At 45.4% G+C, this 18,568-nt stretch overlaps 1 protein-coding gene across 3 annotated transcripts in view; it reads right to left on the bottom strand.

Annotated features, from left to right (window-relative positions):
- Nucleotides 1-10,355: 10,355 nt before the first annotated feature.
- Nucleotides 10,356-18,568, bottom strand: part of ZNF341 (zinc finger protein 341) — a 45,636-nt gene continuing 37,423 nt past the window's right edge. For 2 of the 3 annotated variants that reach the window (XM_025469763.3, XM_025469764.3), the window contains 3 exons: nucleotides 15,088-15,199; nucleotides 14,770-14,840; nucleotides 10,356-12,919 (listed from right to left, as the gene is read on the bottom strand). In XM_025469763.3, the coding sequence (XP_025325548.1) occupies nucleotides 12,390-12,919; nucleotides 14,770-14,840; nucleotides 15,088-15,199 (713 nt within the window). In that variant the 3' untranslated portion in view covers nucleotides 10,356-12,389. The remainder of the gene's footprint in view (nucleotides 12,920-14,769; nucleotides 14,841-15,087; nucleotides 15,200-18,568) is intronic. The other variant, XM_049100535.1, reaches the window with a different exon arrangement.

Here is an 18,568-nt window from a genome sequence, read left to right as displayed (position 1 = left end):
AAAAACATCTTAGGATATGATAACAGAACATTTAAATTTAATCTTGAGTACCAACCCCAATTTACTGGCGTAGGCTATTCAGACTGCTGGACTGAGAAGAATTTTGAGGCTGCATCAGGACTCCCTGAAAAATGTGCTGAGATCTATTTATGATGTCTGTCTGGAGTGTGAGATAGGAAGTAGTGATACAAGGGCAAAGTAGCTGCCATCCTGGCTGAGAACCGAATTGCTGTGATAGAAATTTATATGGTGGGCTGATTCAACACAGGAAAGACTTGAGTTTCCCTAGACTTCATTTTTCTGTTCTCTGGGGCAAACGTGCAGCCTTTTCAAGCCATGACTGAGTAGCATTAAAAATTATGTGAAAATAATGACCTATCATTACATGCAACAACTTGGATGATTTGCAGATACTATGCTGAGTGAAAGAATAAAAAACAAGCCTGTATAATTCCATTTACACAGAGGTATTGCAATGGCTTTGCAATTGGGCTAAAACAGGCAAAACTAATCTATGGTGATAGGTGTTAGAATAGTGGTTACCAGGGTGCCTTACTGGCTCAGTTGGAAGAACATGTGACTCTTGATCTCAGAGTTGTGAGTTTGAGCCCCATGTTGGGTGTAGAGATTACTTAAATAAATAAACATTAAAAAAAAGAATGGTGGTTATCTTCAGGGGTGGTATAGAGCAAGCAGAATGATCTTTATGGGGTGCTGGACAGGTTCTATACCAAGATCTAGTGGTATTCATGTGGGTGTATACAAATTTACCTGTCTTCATAATTGAGGTCACTGCCCTTTATATACCTTATGTACTTTACTAAATATGTTATATTGCAATTTAAAAAATTTCTCTGGTAAAAACAGCAACAGAAGCATACAGTTTTATTTTGCTTGCCAAGTAATTTCGCATATAAAATCTCATCTTGGGACGCCTTGGTGGCTTAGCGGTTGGGTGGCTGCCTTCAGCTCAGGTCGTGATCTCAGGATCCAGGATCAGGTCCTGCATTGGGCTCCTGCAGGGAGCCTGCTTCTCCCTCTGAACAAAACTTCCAGAGTGTCTCTGCCCCTCTCTCTCTTTGTCTCATGAATAAATAAATAAATCTTTAAAAAATAAAATAAAATATCATCTTATCTCCAACCACCAAAGCCCTAAGAAATAAGCATTACTATACCATCTTCATCTTACTGTTGAAGAAACAGAGGCCCAGAAAATAGAAGTTGCCCAAGGTCACATGGTTAAAGACACTCAACCATATATTTATTTGTAACCTTCCTTAAAAATGTCACGTCAAGGGGTGCCTGGGTGGCTCAGTCAGTTAGATGTCTGCCTTCAGCTGAGGTCATGATTCCGGGGTCCTCAGATTGAACCTGGCATTGGGCTCCCTGCTCAGCAGGGAGCCTGCTTCTCCCTCTCCCTCTACCTGCTGCTCCCACTGCTTGTGCTCTCTCTCTCAAATAAATAATATCTTAAAAAAAAAATCAAGTCAAGAAAAGCTGAGTTAATAAAACCTATTACAATATAACCTATTAGAATAGGTTTTAAATTATGAATAATAGAAATTATTTTGAGACTTGGTCTTATATAATTATACCAAATCCAATAGAGGATTTGCTGATTTTTAACTGTAAAAAACAAGTAAAGTACATCCAACACCCCTTCCTGATAAAAACACTTAGCAAATTAGGAATAGAAAAGAACTGCTCAATCTGATAAAGAACATCTATGAAAAAACTCACAGCTAACATCACACTTAATGGTGAAAGACTGAGCTTTCCCTCTAGAATCAGGAACAAAACAAGGAAGGCTGCTCTCACACTATTTGAAATTGAGCCAGAGGTTCTAGCCAGGGCAATTAAGTGAGAAAAATAAATAAAAGGCATCCAGATCAAAAAAGAAGTAAAACTATTTCTATTTGCAGATGACATGATGTTCCACATTAAAAAAAAACCTAAAAGAGGGATGCCTGGGTGGCTCAGTGGTTGAGTGTCTGCCTTCAGCTCGGGGCTTGATCCCGGAGTTCTGTGATTGAGTCTCACATGGGGCTTCCTGCATGGAGCCTGCTTCTCCCTATGCCTATGTCTCTGCCTCTCTCTCATGAATAAATAAATAAAATTAAACAAAACTATTAGAACTAAAAACGAATTTGGCAAAGTTGCAGGATACAAGATCAACACACAAAAATCAGTTGTATATTTGGGGTGCCTGGGTGGCTCAGTCAATTAGGCATTCAACTCTTGATTTCAGCTTAGTTCACGATTAGCCCATGCAGGGCTTGTTGGGGATTACATAGGTTTAGGATTCTCTCTCTCCCTCTGCCCCTCCCCTCTCTCCCCACTCATGCTCTCTCTCTCTCTCCCTCTCTCCAAAAAAGCGGGGGGCGGGGTGCCAAGGTGGCTCAGTTGGTTAAGTGTCTGCCTTTGGCTGGGGTCATGATCCCAGGGTCCTGGCATTGAGTCCCTTTTCAGGCTCCCTGCTCAGTGGGGAGTCTGCTTTTCCCTCTTCCTCTGGCCCTCCCCTGTGCTTGTTCTCTCTCTCTCTAATAAATAAGTAAAAATCTTAAAAAAAAAAAAAGGAGGTCGCCTGGGTGGCACAATTGGTTAAGCATAGGACCCTTGGTTTTGGCTTAGGTCCTGCTCTCAGGGTGCTGGGATAAAGCCCTGCATTGGGCTCCAGAAGTCTACTCAAGTTTCTCTGTCCCCTTCTCTCTGCCTCCTCCCATGCTTTCTCTCTCTCTAAAAAATATATAAATCTTCAGAAAAAAATCAGTTGTATTTCTATACATTAGCAGAGAATAATCTGAAAATGAGATTAAAAAAAACAATTCCAGGGATCCCTGGGTGGCTCAGCGGTTTGGCGCCTACCTTCGGCCCAGGGCCTGATCCTGGAGACCAGGGATCAAGTCCCATGTCAGGCTCCCTGCATGGTGCCTGCTTCTCCCTCTGCCTGTGTCTCTGCCTCTGTGTGTGTGTGTGTCTCTCATGAATAAATAAATAAAATCTTTAAAAAAAAACAAAACAGGGGATCCCTGGGTGGCGCAGTGGTTTGGCGCCTGCCTTTGGCCCAGGGCACGATCCTGGAGATCCAGGATCGAATCCCACGTCGGGCTCCCGGTGCATGGAGCCTGCTTCTCCCTCTGCCTGTGTCTCTGCCTCTCTCTCTCTGTGACTATCATAAATAATAAATAAAAAAAAAAATTAAAAAAAAAAAACAAACAATTCCATTTACAATAACATCAAGAAGAATAAACGTAGGAAAAAATTTAATCAAGGAAATGCATGTCTTTTTTTTTTAAACATTCTATTTATTTGAGAGAGAGTGCACAAGAGAGGGGGAGGGGCAAAGGGAGAGGGAGACCCAGACTTCCCACTGAGCAGGGAGTCCCCCACACACATACACACACCCTGCCCAGGCAAGATTCCAGGCCCTGGGATCATGACCTGAGCCAAAGGCAGATGCTTAACTGACTGAGCCACCCAGGTGTCTCAGGAAATGCAAGTCTTGTACAAAAATTGACTAAAAATGGATCAAAGATCTAAATGTAAGAGCTGGGGATCCCTGGGTGGCGCAGCGGTTTGGCGCCTGCCTTTGGCCCAGGGCGCGATCCTGGAGACCCGGGATCGAATCCCACATCGGTCTCCCGGTGCATGGAGCCTGCTTCTCCCTCTGCCTATGTCTCTGCCTCTCTCTCTCTCTCTCTGTGTGACTATCATAAATAAATAAATAAATTAAAAAATAAATAAATAAAATAAATGTAAGAGCTAAAACTATAAAACTCTTAGAAGGAAATGTAGGTGGAAATCTTTGTGACCTTTGATAAGTGACAGTTTCTTAGGTATGACACCAAAAGTATAAGCAACAAAAGAAAAAAATAGATACACTGAACTTCATCAAAATTAAAAACTCGGGATCCCTGGGTGGCTCAGCAGTTTAGTGCCTGCCTTCAGCCCAGGGCGTGATCCTGGAGTCCTGGGATGGAGTCCCGCATCAGGCTCCCTGGCTGCTGGGAGCCTGCTTCTCCCTCTGCCTGTCTCTGCCTCTCTCTCTCTCTCTGTGTCTCTCATGAATAAATAAATAAAAATCTTAAAAAAAATTAAAAACTCTGTACGTCAAAGTATACCATCAAGAAAGTAAAAAGACAACCCATGAAATAGGTGAAAATACTGACAAATTCTATATCTGACAGTTAATACCCAGAATACATACATATATATATGTGTATGTTTAAAACCTTCTTACAACTCAAAAAACAAAGACAAACAACCCAATTAAAGAGCACTGAATTGTACATCTTAAAATAGTTAAAATGGTTAATTTTGTTATGTGAATTTTATTTCCAAAAAATGTGTGTTGAAGGGCAGCCCCAATGGCCCAGCGGTTTGGTGCCACCTTCAGCCCGGGGTATGATCCTGGGGACCGGGGGTAGAGTCCCATGTCAGGCTCCCTGCATGGAGCCTGCTTCTCCCTCTGCCTGTGTCTCTGCCTCTGTGTGTGTGTGTGTGTGTGTGTGTGTCTGTCTGTCTGTCATGAATAAATAAATAAATAATCTTTTAAAAAAAAAGTGCAGGGATCCCTGGGTGGCGCAGCGGTTTGGCGCCTGCCTTTGGTCCAGGGCATGATCCTGGAGACCCAAGATCCAATCCCTCGTCAGGTTCCCGGTGCATGGAGCCTGCTTCTCCCTCTGCCTATGTCTCTGCCTCTCTCTCTCTCTCTCTCCCTGTGTGACTATCATAAATAAATAAAAATTTTTAAAAAGTGTGAAGTAATGAGAAGAAAACACATTGTGATGCCCACCACACAAACCTAGATTAGAATTGAGTCTCTGCCATTCAACCATGTGGCAAGGTGTTCTTTCTGACTCAGTCTTCCCAACTGTGAGAGACACTATCCTCTTTACCAGGCCGTTCTGAGGATTCAATAAGAACATAGGTAAAGGGCCAGGCACAGGATTTGCGTCCAATAAATATGTATAAAATAAATAAACAATGATAGTAACAACAAGAAGAATAATAACTACTGACATCTATGGGCCCTCCCTCCAAGTCAGATGTCTTACAAATATTTCATTAATTATCTGATGATAGCCCTATGAAGTAGGTACACATCACAGCTGAGGAAACAGAAGTTTAGAGAGGTTGAATAATTTGCTCAAAGTCACCCCATTATTAAATGATGTGGTTGGTATTTGAACCCCCCCCAGCAAATGATAGAAAAATATATATTTTTAAATTTTATTTATTATTTGACAGAGAGCAAGAGAGCACAAGCAAGGGGAGCAGCACAGGGAGAGGGAGAATCAGCCCAACCAACTGAGCCACCCAGGTGCCCCTAGAAAATCTTTATTGAGTACTTCATGCTACACAAGACAGTGAGCTGAGCATTTAAGATCTATCACCTCAGGATCCCTGGGTGGTGCAGCGGTTTGGCGCCTGCCTTTGGCCCAGGGCGTGATCCTGGAGACCTGGGATCGAATCCCACATCAGGCTCCCGGTGCATGGAGCCTGCTTCTCCCTCTGCCTGTGTCTCTGCGCCCCTCTCTCTCTCTCTGTGACTATCATAAAAATTTAAAAAAAATCTATCACCTCATTTAGCCAGCACAACTGCATGAGGTAGGCATTATTATTGCCCCATTTTATATATCAGGTACTGGAGAAACAGAGAAGTTGAACAGCTTGCCCAAGGCCACACGGCTTGTAGAGGCAAAGTTGAGATTCTTTTTTTTTTTTTTTTTCTTCAAAGTTGAGATTCTTAAAAAAAAAAAAAAAAAAGTTGAGATTCTTAATGTAAAATTAAGTGTAGCATAATCTCTATGCTACACTGCCTTCACCCAAATGAATGAATGGATAGATATGCACAATTAAATACAAATAAATGAAGTGTTAGGAGTCTGGGAGAAGATATGACCTCCCTGGGGAATAGGGCAAAGTTAGCAGTATGAGTAGGAGAGACCCAGCAGAACCTGAGAGAGACCAAGTGGGGAGTAGGAGGAGATTGTGCACTGGAGAGGCCCCTGCACTTGAGTTAATGGTGGCTTACAAGGCCTGCCTATTCCATACCTATTCACCTCAGCATGTGTAGGCTATGCAACAGGAACTGTGCCTGAGAGGGTCAAATGTTTCTTTCTTAGTAAGGCTTTTCAGGTCACCCCATATCATGCTGCAACCTGCACCCCACCCAACCTTCATACTACTGTCCTTTTTTTTTTTTTTTTCTGCAGTACTCATTACCTTCTAAAATATAACTTGCTTATTTGTTGTTGATCTTCTGCTTCTTCCACAGAGGATCTCCACAGATCATTATTTGGTTTACAATGCCTCATCAATCCCCTGAACTATGCCCAGCATATAGTAGGCACTTGATAAATATTTTGTCAAATAGTAAATGAATGGGTTGAGATAGCAGTGACTTGAAGGGCAGGAGAACTGAGTTTGGATTTGGCCTTTTTAAAATAGACCTTGGACAAGACTTGTCCATTATTGGGCCTCATTTTATTCTCTGTGATTCTACAAAGGGCCCAAGGCCCTGAAATTGGGCCTCAGCCCCTCGCCTCAGGATTCTCTGCCCAACCTCACAGAGAGGTTCAGCCTCAACCCTGAGGTGGAATCTGCTCTATGAACCTACAGGACCTGAGAATCCATAGGAGTCCTCTGCTGACAGCCTTGGGGGTTGGGAGCACCTACAGCTGCCACCTCCACTCCAGCCTCTCCAAGGGAGACAAAACTGGTCCAACCAGTTCTCCTGGGCTGCACCAATACGTTACTGTGTCAACTGAGATTTCCAAGCCACTGCCTCTGTCATTTGTCCTAGATATTCTAAGCTTCTTAAAACAAAGGAAAATGGGGCTTTATGGGGCTTTAGGTTTGCCGTTTCTCAGCCTCCATGACAGATTCTTCCTGAAGGAAATTTACCCTTGGCCTCCATGGAATGGGAAAAGGGGATGGGTAAAGTGGGTCTTGTTCTCTCAAACTGCTGTTTACAGTTCATTCAACGAATATTGACTGGCAATTCCTGAGCAGTTCTAGGCACTGTAAATGTATCAGTGAACAAAACAGAGAAAGGTCTTTGTCCTTGTGGACCTTTTGTTTTTAATGAGGGGAACAGACAATAAAGAAATGCCTAATAAAATGTCAAGGATGATGAATAAAAATGAAGGTAAAGGGATTAGAGTGATATGAAGGTGGGGTGGGGGGCCATTTTAAAGAGATTGGCCATGGAAGTCCTGAGGCGGTAACTTTCGGACAAAGGTAAATAGAGGGAGGGGGCCACTCATATGAAAATCTGAGGGAAGAGCATTCTAGACAGAGGGAATGGAAAGTACACAGGCCCTGAGGCAGCAAGTGGCCTACATGATGGAGGAGCAGCAAGAGGGCAGGTATGGCTGGAGTAGAATGAGAGAAGAAAAGATGAGGGCCATATCATATAGAACCTTGAAATCTATCAGATAAACTTTAGATTTGACTCTGGGAGAGACTGGAAGCCACTAGAGAGTTTTAAAAAGAACATGGCATAATCTGATTGAAGCTTTAGAAAGATCCCTTGGGATGCTGTCAAGAGAATGGATCATGGTGGAGAGAGAAAGCAGGGAAAACAAAGAGAAGGCTGATGCAATCATCCATGCAAGAGAGGCTGGCAGCCTGGACAGGGCAACAATGGCTGGGGAGGTGAAAAGTGGTTGGAGCCTTGGAGAAGTGATTTAAAAAACAAACAAATCTTGGCTTATCAGACCTGGCGAGAGCTTTAGTGATCCTGAGACAAGGCAGGAATTTTGGAGTTGTCATTCCTGGGTCTGAAGCCCAGCTTGACACATTCTGGCTGAGAGAATTTGGGCAGGTTGCTACACCTCTCTGAACCTTGGTTTCCCCATTTATAAACTGGACATGATAACTTGCTTCCAAGGGTGTTTTGAGGACTCAGTGACATGTAAGTAAGACACAGAGCACAGGGTTTGACACTTAATAGACAGTAAAGTTAGTTATGACTCAACTTCTCACATTTATTGATAGAGAAACTGAGGCCGGCTAGCTTAGAGGCAGAGAAATGACAGTGGGAGGGTGAAAAGAAAGCAGTATTTACAGGGTTCCTCAAGTTGAACCTTAGGTCCAGACAGTAAGATGGTTGAGTAGGCAAGGAACATAAAAAATCATGTAATCCTCCCTGGCTATCTTGTTTTCCTACTCTCCAAAGACATGGGAAATTAGAAATATTTCTCTACTTGAAGATAAATCAACACAAGTATAGTAAGTATCAACTGATATTCAGCTGCAGTGTCAGGGAGACCTGAGAGAAGAACAGGAATCATGGCATCTGGAATGCATGCGCCCAGTGAAAGGGGCTGGCTAGCTCAGCTCCACCTGACTGCTGTTTCCCTATGCCAGACATCCTTATTTTCAACACAAGTCAGAATCCAGATTTTTATATGAAATCTCCCATTTTTAAAAAAGATTTTAATTTATTTATTCATGAAAGACACACACAGAGAAGCAGAGACACAGGCAGAGGGAGAAGCAGGCTCCATGCAGGGAGCCTGATGTGGGACTCGATCCTGGATCCCCAGGATCACATCCAGGGCTGAAGGCGGCGCCAAACTGCTGGGCCACTGGGGCTGCCCCTAAATCTCCCATTTTTTAAAAAAAACTTTATTTTTAAGCAATTTCTACACCCAATGTTGGGCTCAAACTTAGAAACCCAAAATCAAGAGTCATATGCTTCACTGAGTCAGCCAGACACTCCAAGTCTCCCCCCAATTTTTTTAAACATTTTTTTTTTTTTTAAGTAGACTCTGCCCAGCATGGAGTGCAACACAGGGCTTGAACTCATGGCCCTGAGATCAAGGCTTGAGCTGAAAATAAGAGTCTGAAGCTTAACCAACTGAGCTACCCAGGTTCCCCCCCAATCTTCCCATTTTTAATTACATTGCTTCTGGAGTATAGGAACCCAGCAATTTTTTTATTCATAGAATGTAGTAAATTTTTATAATTTTTATTTTTATTTATTTTTATTTATTTATGATAGTCACAGAGAGAGAGAGAGGGAGGCAGAGACACAGGCAGAGGGAGAAGCAGGCTCCATGCACCGGGAGCCTGATGTGGGATTTGATCCCGGGTCTCCAGGATCACGCCCTGGGCCAAAGGCAGGCGCCAAACCGCTGCGCCACCCAGGGATCCCAGAATGTAGTAAATTTTTATATATTGATTTTGCTATTATTTCAGCATTCTTGCCATTATTTCACCCTTTCTGATCCTTATACTGTTTCTTTTTCTTGCCTTATTGCTTTGGCTAGGCCTCCAACACAATGTGGAATCATAGTAGCAGGCATCCTTTTCTTGTTCTTGACACAGAGGGAATACATCTCCCTTTTCACCAGGTTTTTAATTTCATTATTTTTAAATATTGGCTTTTTTTTTTCATTGTGAAATTAGATTTCATTGTGAAATCTAAACAAAGTCTATCTGTAGGCTGCATTCAACCCAATCCATTATCTCTGCTTTACCTGAATTCTCTCTGAATTGTGCTAACTTTATTGGGTAGGTACTATTATTCTCCCCCATCTGACATATGAGGATACTGAGGCTCAGAGAGGTGATGTGACTTGCCACAGCCACATACGTAGGAAGGGACAGAGCCAGATTCAAACCTAGCTCTACTTGATTTGAACATCTCTGTGGAACCCTGGATGCTCAGGATGGACCCTCTTTATATTTCATTCTCTCCAGCACCTTGGGGGTCCTATAGAGAGCTCTGGGGTCCTGGAGCAGCTCTGGTGTCAACTTTGAGTAACCCATGACCAAGGGCCTTCCCCCTTAAAAAAAAAAAAAGATTTTATTTATTTGGCAGGGGGGAGGGAGAGCACAAAGGATGAGAGTGAGAAGCAGACTCCTCACTGAGCAGAAAGCCTGAAGTAGAGCCCAATCTCAGGCCTCCAGGATCATAACCTGAGCTGAAGGCAGATGCCCAACCAACTGAGCCACCCAGGCACCCCCGCCTTCCCCTTTCTGGACCTCAGTCTTCCCATCTGCCAATCTAGGAGGGATGTAGTTATGGGAACCCAATGTGTGGTCCCAGCTTCTTCCCCTGCAGTCCAACTATGCATCTATCAAATATTAGACGCTGATATGCCCCTTGTTCTGTGGCCTAGCTCTGCCACTTACTGCTGTGTGACTTGGGGCTATTTAACCTCACTGTATCTTTGGCTTCATCTCAGCTATAAGATGGAATTAAAAGTGCTTCGGACATGCCAGGCATGGCATAAGTGCTAGTAAACACAAGCCTTATGATTATTGATAAATATACATGCATGTGTACACTGACAGGAAGAGACTGAAATATAACTTCAGTAGTTGTATTAGGATGGAGATACGGTTTTTAACATTTTCTTTAATGTCACAATTTTTAAAAATGTTTCATGCCTCCCATGACTCCTCCATTTTGAAGAGAATAAAGTCCAAATTCCTTAACCTAACATCCAAGGATACTTCTGATTCAACATCAACTTCTATTTCAATACAGCAAAGTGGCTAACAGTGCACGGAGGCAGGCCACCCCAGCTGGAATCCCAGCTCTGACTTACTAGCTGTGTGAGCTTGGGCAAGGAGCTTGGTTTCTCTGCGCCTCTGTGTTCTCATCTGCAAAATAAGGAAATTAACAATTCTCACCTGGTGGGGCTGAGGTGCTATGTGCAGTGTCCCTCGTGTGGAAGCTTGAAATATATTCATGATTATGATGATCTAACCACTATCCCCAAATCTCTTGTCATCCTGGTCCCTTCACCAGCCCCAGAACTGTCATACCTTGAAGGCTTGTCTCATGGCTTGCTCTCCCTGGCATGCCTTCCCCTATTTATCCATCCATCAAAATATTCCGTGTTAAGGACCGGCTCAAGTGTGACCTCCCCTGAAGAGATTTTCTGTCCTTACCAGTTCCTCCTCTGGCCTTGCAGGCTGGGTGCACTTACAGCTCTCACCCCCTCAGTGGTGTGCCATTTCCTCATTGGTCCTTCCTACTGCATTGTACCTTTCCTGAGGGGAAGTTGGACTTGCTCTGAGCTCCAGCCCAGAGCCCCAACACAGATATCTGAGGGATGTACCAGTCTTCAAGGAAACTCATCAAACTGAGTGCAAGAGCTGTGCTGCATCCCGTCCTGACCCTTCTGGAGCCTGTTTCCTCTCTTATCACTGAGGCAGTGTGGCTGTGAATGGAAATGAAGAAACACTGGCCAAGGCCCCTTTTCTCTTCTTTGTTTCCCAATAAGCCTGGTTTGCTTCTTCTCTGGACTAGCTGGGGAGTGGGGACAGAGCGCAGGTGGTGGGAGCAACTATGGATTCTGGAGGCCTGCCTGAGATGGACCTCTGGCTCTGATCAGAGTTTCTGATGCCAAACGGTTTGGGGCAAGACCCAGGATCTTGTATTTTCAGAAGTGAATATAAACCCCTTCCACAGCCATGTTCTTAAATAACCATTCTGGGAGCATCAAACTTCTCCATGGCTAATGGGGCAGCACAGCTGTGCACAAGGGGCCATAGGACCTCTCAGCTCCCCCAACACTTTGGAGGAGGGGGTGCTGCCACCTAGGGGCAAAGAAAGAAACTGCCAAGGCTCAAGCCTGAGCCATTGGACACACTTTGATACAAACATTTATTGAGCACTTTCCAAGTGCCAAGCACTATGCCAAGTTCTTTGCACATTTCATCATACTGGATCCCTATGACAGCCCTATGAGGTCAAAATTTCATAAGCCCCATTGTACAGATGAGAAACACAGGGTTCAGGGAGGTAAAGTGACATAACCAAGGTCACACAGCAAGTGAGTAGCAGATTTGAAGCCAAATCTGGCTGATAGCTGCACTCTAACCATGACACTTGAGTACCACCTAAATGTCTACATCACAGAGTCATCTGTAGATACCATGTGGAACCGTGTATGAAAAGATCCAGAAGATAAGGGCCCCACCCATTTCAGGCCTCCAGAAGAGCATCTTGACTAGAGGCCACACCAAGATAGCCCAGACGAAGGGCAGGTCAGACCATCCTGTCTTCTCTCTTAGGTGGGCTGACACCAGCCTGGACCAGCCAGACCCGGGACTGCTGGCTTGGCCAGCTCTCTTATCTCCAATGTCCCTACCTGGAAGCCATAGGCAGCCCTGCCTCACATTCCAGAATGCTGCAGGGCTATCCATCAGAATAGGAGCTACAGCAGGCTGGCCATAGGCCAGGGTTCACAAATTTTGGCCAATGGCTCACTTCCACTGGGAAGGATCTCTAGTCAGTCCCTGACTAGAAGGATTTTGGCCAATGGCTCACTTCCACTGGGAAGGATCTCTAGTCAGTCCCTGAGGCCTGGACCCAAAGGTGAGTGTTAGGCCAGGCTCGGGGAGCAAACACCAAGAGTCCATCACTCTGAGGCCTGGATGTAGACAGGCACAGCAAGCATGGCACATGGGCCCTCAGCCCCTGCCTGTAGCTCCGCTAGCGCCAGGTTGGAGCCTAGGCTCTCAGCATGCCCGGGCACTACCAGCTCAGGCTCGCCACCTACTGTGCCACCCACTACGATGGACAGCACTGCATCTGGCTCTGAGAAGGGCGGCTTGCCTGGGGCAGCCTCGGGCACTGGCCCAGCCCCCGTGTCCTTCAGCTCCTCCAGCCCCAGCGGGTCAGGCAGGGGGGTCACCACCTTGCGCCCACCACTGCTGCCGCTGCGGGGTGCTGCCCTCCTCCGGGAGGGCCGCCGGGCTTGCAGGTCCTTATCCTTTTGGGGGCCAAGGCGGCAGCGGTGATCCTTGAGGTATTTGTGTCGGGAAAAGCCCTTGGCACAGCCGGCGCAGCGGAACTTGTAGTTGCCCGTGTGAGCGCGCTGGTGCTCCGCGAGGTGGGCGCGGCGGCTGAAGGACTTGCTGCACAGGGCACACTTGTGGAGCTTCATGCCTGGAGCGAGGGGAAGTCAGTGAGAGGCACCCCGACCCCGTACTCTACCACCAAGCCTCTGCACTCGGAATAAAACCCAGTCTCTCAGCATGTCCTGTAAGCATGTGTGTGATCTGGGCTCTGCTCCTGCCAGTCTCATCTTCCCCTTCTCCCGGGCCATTCACTCCCAGACAGCCATACATGCTCTCCTTAGGCCACTAAGCTGGCTCCTGCCTCTGGGCCTTTGTACTTGCTGTTTCCCCTCTGCCTAGAATAGCGTGCTCAGCCCCAAAACCTTGGCTAACTTGCCAGGTCACCATTTTCTCTCCTCTCTGGTCTGTCTGCCTCACCCTTGCCCCTCAGACCATCCCCACAGGGCAGCCAGAGATGGCTTCATTAAATACACAAAGGATAGTGATATTCTTTGCTCTGAACCCTCCAGTGATTCTCCAAGTTTCCCACAAGGCCCTGTGCAGTCTGACCACCCCTTTCACCTTTCAGCCCCAATCCCTGCTGCCCCTCACTTGCTCTATGAGCTCTTCACCTCCCACTCACCCTTCTTTGTCTTAAACACACACACACACACACACAAACATACACACGGTCTCTTTCCTGCCCCAAGGCTTTGCACTTGCTCCCTCCTTCTGGAAGCTATTTCCCAGCTCTTCTCGTCCCTCAGGACTGCACTCATGTTACCTCCTCCAGGAGGACCTCCCTGATACCCGCTTCATATCTTTCTCTGCCCCATCACTCTTTATTCTTGTCTTTGTACCCTGCACATTTCACTGTAACATACTTGTCTGTTGTTCATTTTCAATCTCTGCAACTAAGTGCTAAGCTTCTCCAGGGAGCCAGGGTAGGGCTCTGCCCATCTGATTCCCCCACATCACCCCCAGAGTCTGACATGTGATAGGTTCTCAATAGTCATTCACTGAATGAATCACTGGTGCCTCTACGTTTACCATGAAGTCAACTCCAGCCCACACTCACCCTGAGCCATGTTCCCCTCACCCTCCCTGGAATGAAGGCTCAGAGAGGGGCAGTAACTTGCATGAAGCAACATAGGAGGACAGTGGTAGTGCTAAGAATCAAAATCAGGCCCTCTATCTTCAAGTTCTCAACTCTAGTCTCCCAGTTTTGAAACTTTCTTTAGCCACTAAGTCCTTTCTATAAACCAATGGTTCTTAACCAGGGGCAATTTTTCCCCTCCAGGAGATGTTTGGCTTGTCTTCTGGAGACATCTGTGGTTATCCTAACTGTGGGGAAGATACCACTGACATCTAGAGGGTAGAGGCCAGATATATTGCTAAACATCCTACAATGCACAGGGCAGCCCCCATGACAGAGCATCTGATACTACCAAATATCAGGAGTGCCAAGAAACCATGTTCTAGACTGAATGGTATGTAGAAAGCCAGCCAAGCTGCTCTGGGGATACCACAGCACCCAAGGAAGTGCCATAGAGCCCCTGGGGAACTGAGGAGTGGGGTGGAGACCCTTGATCCACACACCAGCTGCCCTGCTCTGCTAAGGGTACCAACGAATGTTTCTGGCTATGTTTTGGACCCAGGTAGAATCTGATTTCCTTCCATGCCCAATCCATATCTTTATCACACTGGGCACCTCTCTGATTTACAGCTATCTGCCCTCAGGTCAGCTTCCCCCTGCGCAGCCTGGGGGACTATATCTGACTTCCCTCTGTAGGACCCTGAGGACCCTAACGCAGGCCTGGCTCATGGCTCACACAAGCAAAAGTCTGTTGGCTGGAATATACCAGGCAGTGATAATAAACTTCATGAGATGTGTCTTCTCTTTATAGGGGGCCTGCCCCAGGGATTCAGACTCTCCTGGTAGGTCCAGCAGTCACTTACCAGAGTGGGAGAGGATATGAGCCTTCAGCTTATCTGGCCGGTTGAACTCTTTACTGCAGCCTGTGTGTGTCCTAGAACCCAAAACCACTGGTCAGGGGGACCTCACCAGATTCAGACTCTCTGTGCTAGCCCTGGGCATGAGGGACTCCCTGTGTACCCTAAAGTCTAGGCAAGGAAGCAGGGTGGGGAGTGAGGTAGGCAGGCAAGGCTCACAATAGGAAGAAAGAAGAGGGGGGCCTTCAGAACCTCAGCCCTGACAATTTCCTATCCCACTGCTGGGTAAATCTTCCCCTCTCACTCATACCAATCTCTACTCACGAGAAGGGGCATTTGTATTTCTTGAATGGCTCATGGATCAACATGTGTCTCTTCAGTTTGTCCTTACGGTTGAACGCGGATTCGCACACTGAGCATTTGTAGGGCTTCTCACCTGCAGGAGGAGAAATAGATGGGGGTCCCATGAGATGGAGTCTGAATCTGGGGTACACTAGAGGATAACAGCCCCTCTAGGGAAGTGGCCTGGGAAAAAAACAGCCTCCCCCATTCCTCATGACTTTGTTTTTCCAAAGAGGAGAGGCGACTATTTCAGATAGGGCAGTTAGGAAAGGCCTTTCTGATGAGGCAAGAGGGGAGACCTGAGGTGGTAGGGGAGCGAGCCATAATGGAAATTAGAGTCAGGGTCCCAGGAAGAAGGAAGGATGGGAGTGTATGGTATGTCTGAAGAGCAGTGGGGAGGCCAGTGTGGTGGGAACACAATGGGGAAGGGAAAATGAGGCAGAAGGGGAGGTCAGCAAGACACAGCTGGGCCCAACAGGAAGGGTCTGGAAGGCCTAGGTTTATGAACAAGATGAGAAGCCAACAGATGGGCCCAGTGGGGCAGGGACTGACAGATCTGACTTAAGAGTGCCATGGGTGGGACACCTGGGTAGCTCAGTGTCTGTCTGCCTTTGGCTCAGGTTGTGATCCTGGGGTCCTGAGATCAAGCCCCACATCAGGCTCCCCATAGGGAGCCTGCTTCTCCCTCTGCCTATATCTCTGCCTCTCTCTGTGTGTCTCTCATGAATAAATAAATATAATCTTTAAAAAAAAAAAAAAGTGCCACAGGCTCCCTCTAGCTGCATGCAGAGAACAGACTAGGGGTGGTGGGGGTGGAAGAGTGGGAAGTAGCTAAGTACAGATCATGTTAGGAAAGCAGAATCGGCAGCCTTTGCCAGTGGATTGACTGTGGGGTGTGAGCAGAAGCAGTCCAGGATGAATCTTAGGTGGGGCTGAGTGACGGGTGAATGGTTGTGGCACTTACTGAAATAGGGTCCACCATAGGGGAGCAGGGAATTACACCTTAATTAATGGAATCGTTGCAACAAACTATGCACTAAGAACTAGATGAGAAAACTGAAGGTCATATGGTCTGCACCTAGTGATTGGGGGAACTAAGATGCCCGCCTAGCAGTATGATGCAGAGTTCACCTGAGTTGCCCCATGTTGACTGCTCCAGAGCCTGGTGAGGACCAGGGCAGGGAGAAGGTCAGGTGTCACAACCTGTCCTGTGGATAAAGAGCTGCTGTGCTATTGCGCTGTTCTGATTTCCTGCCATTATTTCCTCCCTGTTCTCCCTCTGGAATGAATAAAGTACTTTTGAAAAAATGCCAACCCAGTGATTAAGGAAATTCTGGTCCTTAAAATGGAATGGTCTGCAGTCATTAAAAAGATTAGAGTCCATCTGTGTTTCCTGATCTGGAATGAGGCTCCTGGTCATACTGCTAGGGGGGAAAGAAAACTGTAGAACAGCTTAAGATAATCCCCTTTGTGTTAGAAAAAAGTACAATCCTCATACTCCAAAACAGCCCTAGCCACAGGTGTTTGTGTATACATGGAATTTGCGGGGAGAAAGTTGAGGGAGGGTACATACCAAACTGTCAGTAGTAAATAGGATTTGAAGGAGGAATTTAAAGCTTTACCTTATGTACTTCTATGCTGTTTCTGTTTTTTAAATAAGCATGTATTACTTTTGAATAATAATTCTTAAAACTATAGAGTAATTTGGTAGTATCTACCAATATTACTAATGCATGTACTTTTCCCCCTTATTATGGTAAAATATACATAAAATTTACATAAAATATACATAAAATTTACCATTTCAGTGTACATTTCAGTGGTATTAGGTACATTTTCTCTGTGGTTCAATCACTGCCACTGTCCATCTCAGAGCTATGTCATCATCCCAAATAGAAACTCAGTACTATACTGCATATATATTTTAACCTAACATTTCCACTGCTAGGAATATACAACTACAGATATACTCCAAAAGCATGCCAAGGGGACCTATATAGCATTTTGTGTACAAACTATCAGCTGAAAAATAATCTAAGTATCCATCCATAGGAACTGGTTAAGTAAAAATTAGGAAATACAGAGGAATTCTCCACAGCTGAGAAAAAGAAGGTACTGCTAGGAGCATCTTTAAGGTATATTGATGAGTGAAGAAAAAGGTACATAACAGAGCAAATAACATATGTGCTCAATTGTGTAAAAGTAAGCAAGTGTGCTGTAGAGATATAAAATTAAACCAGAAAGACTCAGACTGGGGTGCCTGGGTGGCTCAGTTGCCTAAGTGGCTGCCCTTGCCTTGGGTCATGGTCCTGGGGTCCTGGGATCAGGCCCTGCGTTAGGCTTCCTGCTTAGCAAGGAGTCTGCTTCTTTCCCCCTTCTCTTCCCCCAGCTTATGCTCTCTCTCTTTCTCTCTCTCTCTCAAAGAAAGAAAGAAAGAAAGAAAGAAAGAAGAAAGAAAGAAAAAGAAAGAAAGAAAGAAAGAAAGAAAGAAAAAGAAAAAAAGAGAAAGAAAGAAAGAAAGAAAGAAAGAAAGAAAGAAAGAAAGAAAGAAAGAAAGAAAAGAAAAAGAGAAAGAGAAAGACAGACTGAGACTAGGATTACTAACAGCAGTTATCTTTGAAGAGGGGAGTCGGTATTTTTCAAACTGCAAGTCACAACCTGTTGGTGGCTATTTTATTTATTTATTTATTTAAAATTTATTTATTCATAGAGACAGAGAGAGAGGCAGAGACACAGGCAGAGGGAGAAGGCATCATACAGAGAGCCCGATGTGGGACTCGATCCAGGATCTCCACGATCATGCTCTGGGCTGCAGGCGGCGCTAAACCGCTGCACCACTGGGGCTGCCCCTTGGTGGCTATTTTAATAACTAAAATTGAACAGAATGGAAAATATTGTTTTATGAAATTTCTTTTTTTTTTAAACATTTATTTATTCATGATAGACACACACAGAGAGAGAGGCAGAGGCAGAGACAGGCAGAGGGAGAAGCAGGCTCCATGCAGGGAGCCTGACGTGGGACTCGATCCCAGGTCTCCAAGATCACTCCCTGGGCTGAAGGCGGCATGAAACTGCTGAGCCACCCAGGCTGCCCGTTTTATGAAATTTCTACTTAAATATATCCTCTGTATATAAATACGTTTCCTGGGTTGTAGTATAAAAAATATTTTTTACCATAGGTCATAATGAAAAAAACAAAAAACCAAAAAAAAAAAAAACATCAAGCATTTGGATTATACATCTGAGGTGAGGAGATGGGGTTATTTTTTTTTCATATTTGCTTTTATAATATCAAGGATTTTTTTTAAAGATTTTATTTATTTATTCACGAGAGACACAGAGAGAGAGAGAGGCAGAGACACAGGCAGAGGGAGAAGCAGGCTCCATGCAGGGAGCCTGATGTGGGACTTGACCCCAGGTCTCCAGGATCACACCCTGGGCTGAAGGTGGTGCTAAACCACTG

Source organism: Canis lupus, chromosome 24 (genome assembly GCF_003254725.2).
Source record: "Canis lupus dingo isolate Sandy chromosome 24, ASM325472v2, whole genome shotgun sequence".
NCBI classification, from domain to species: Eukaryota; Metazoa; Chordata; class Mammalia; order Carnivora; family Canidae; genus Canis; species Canis lupus.
Note: the sequence above shows the minus strand (reverse complement) of the source record. Positions and strands in the feature narration are given on the sequence as shown.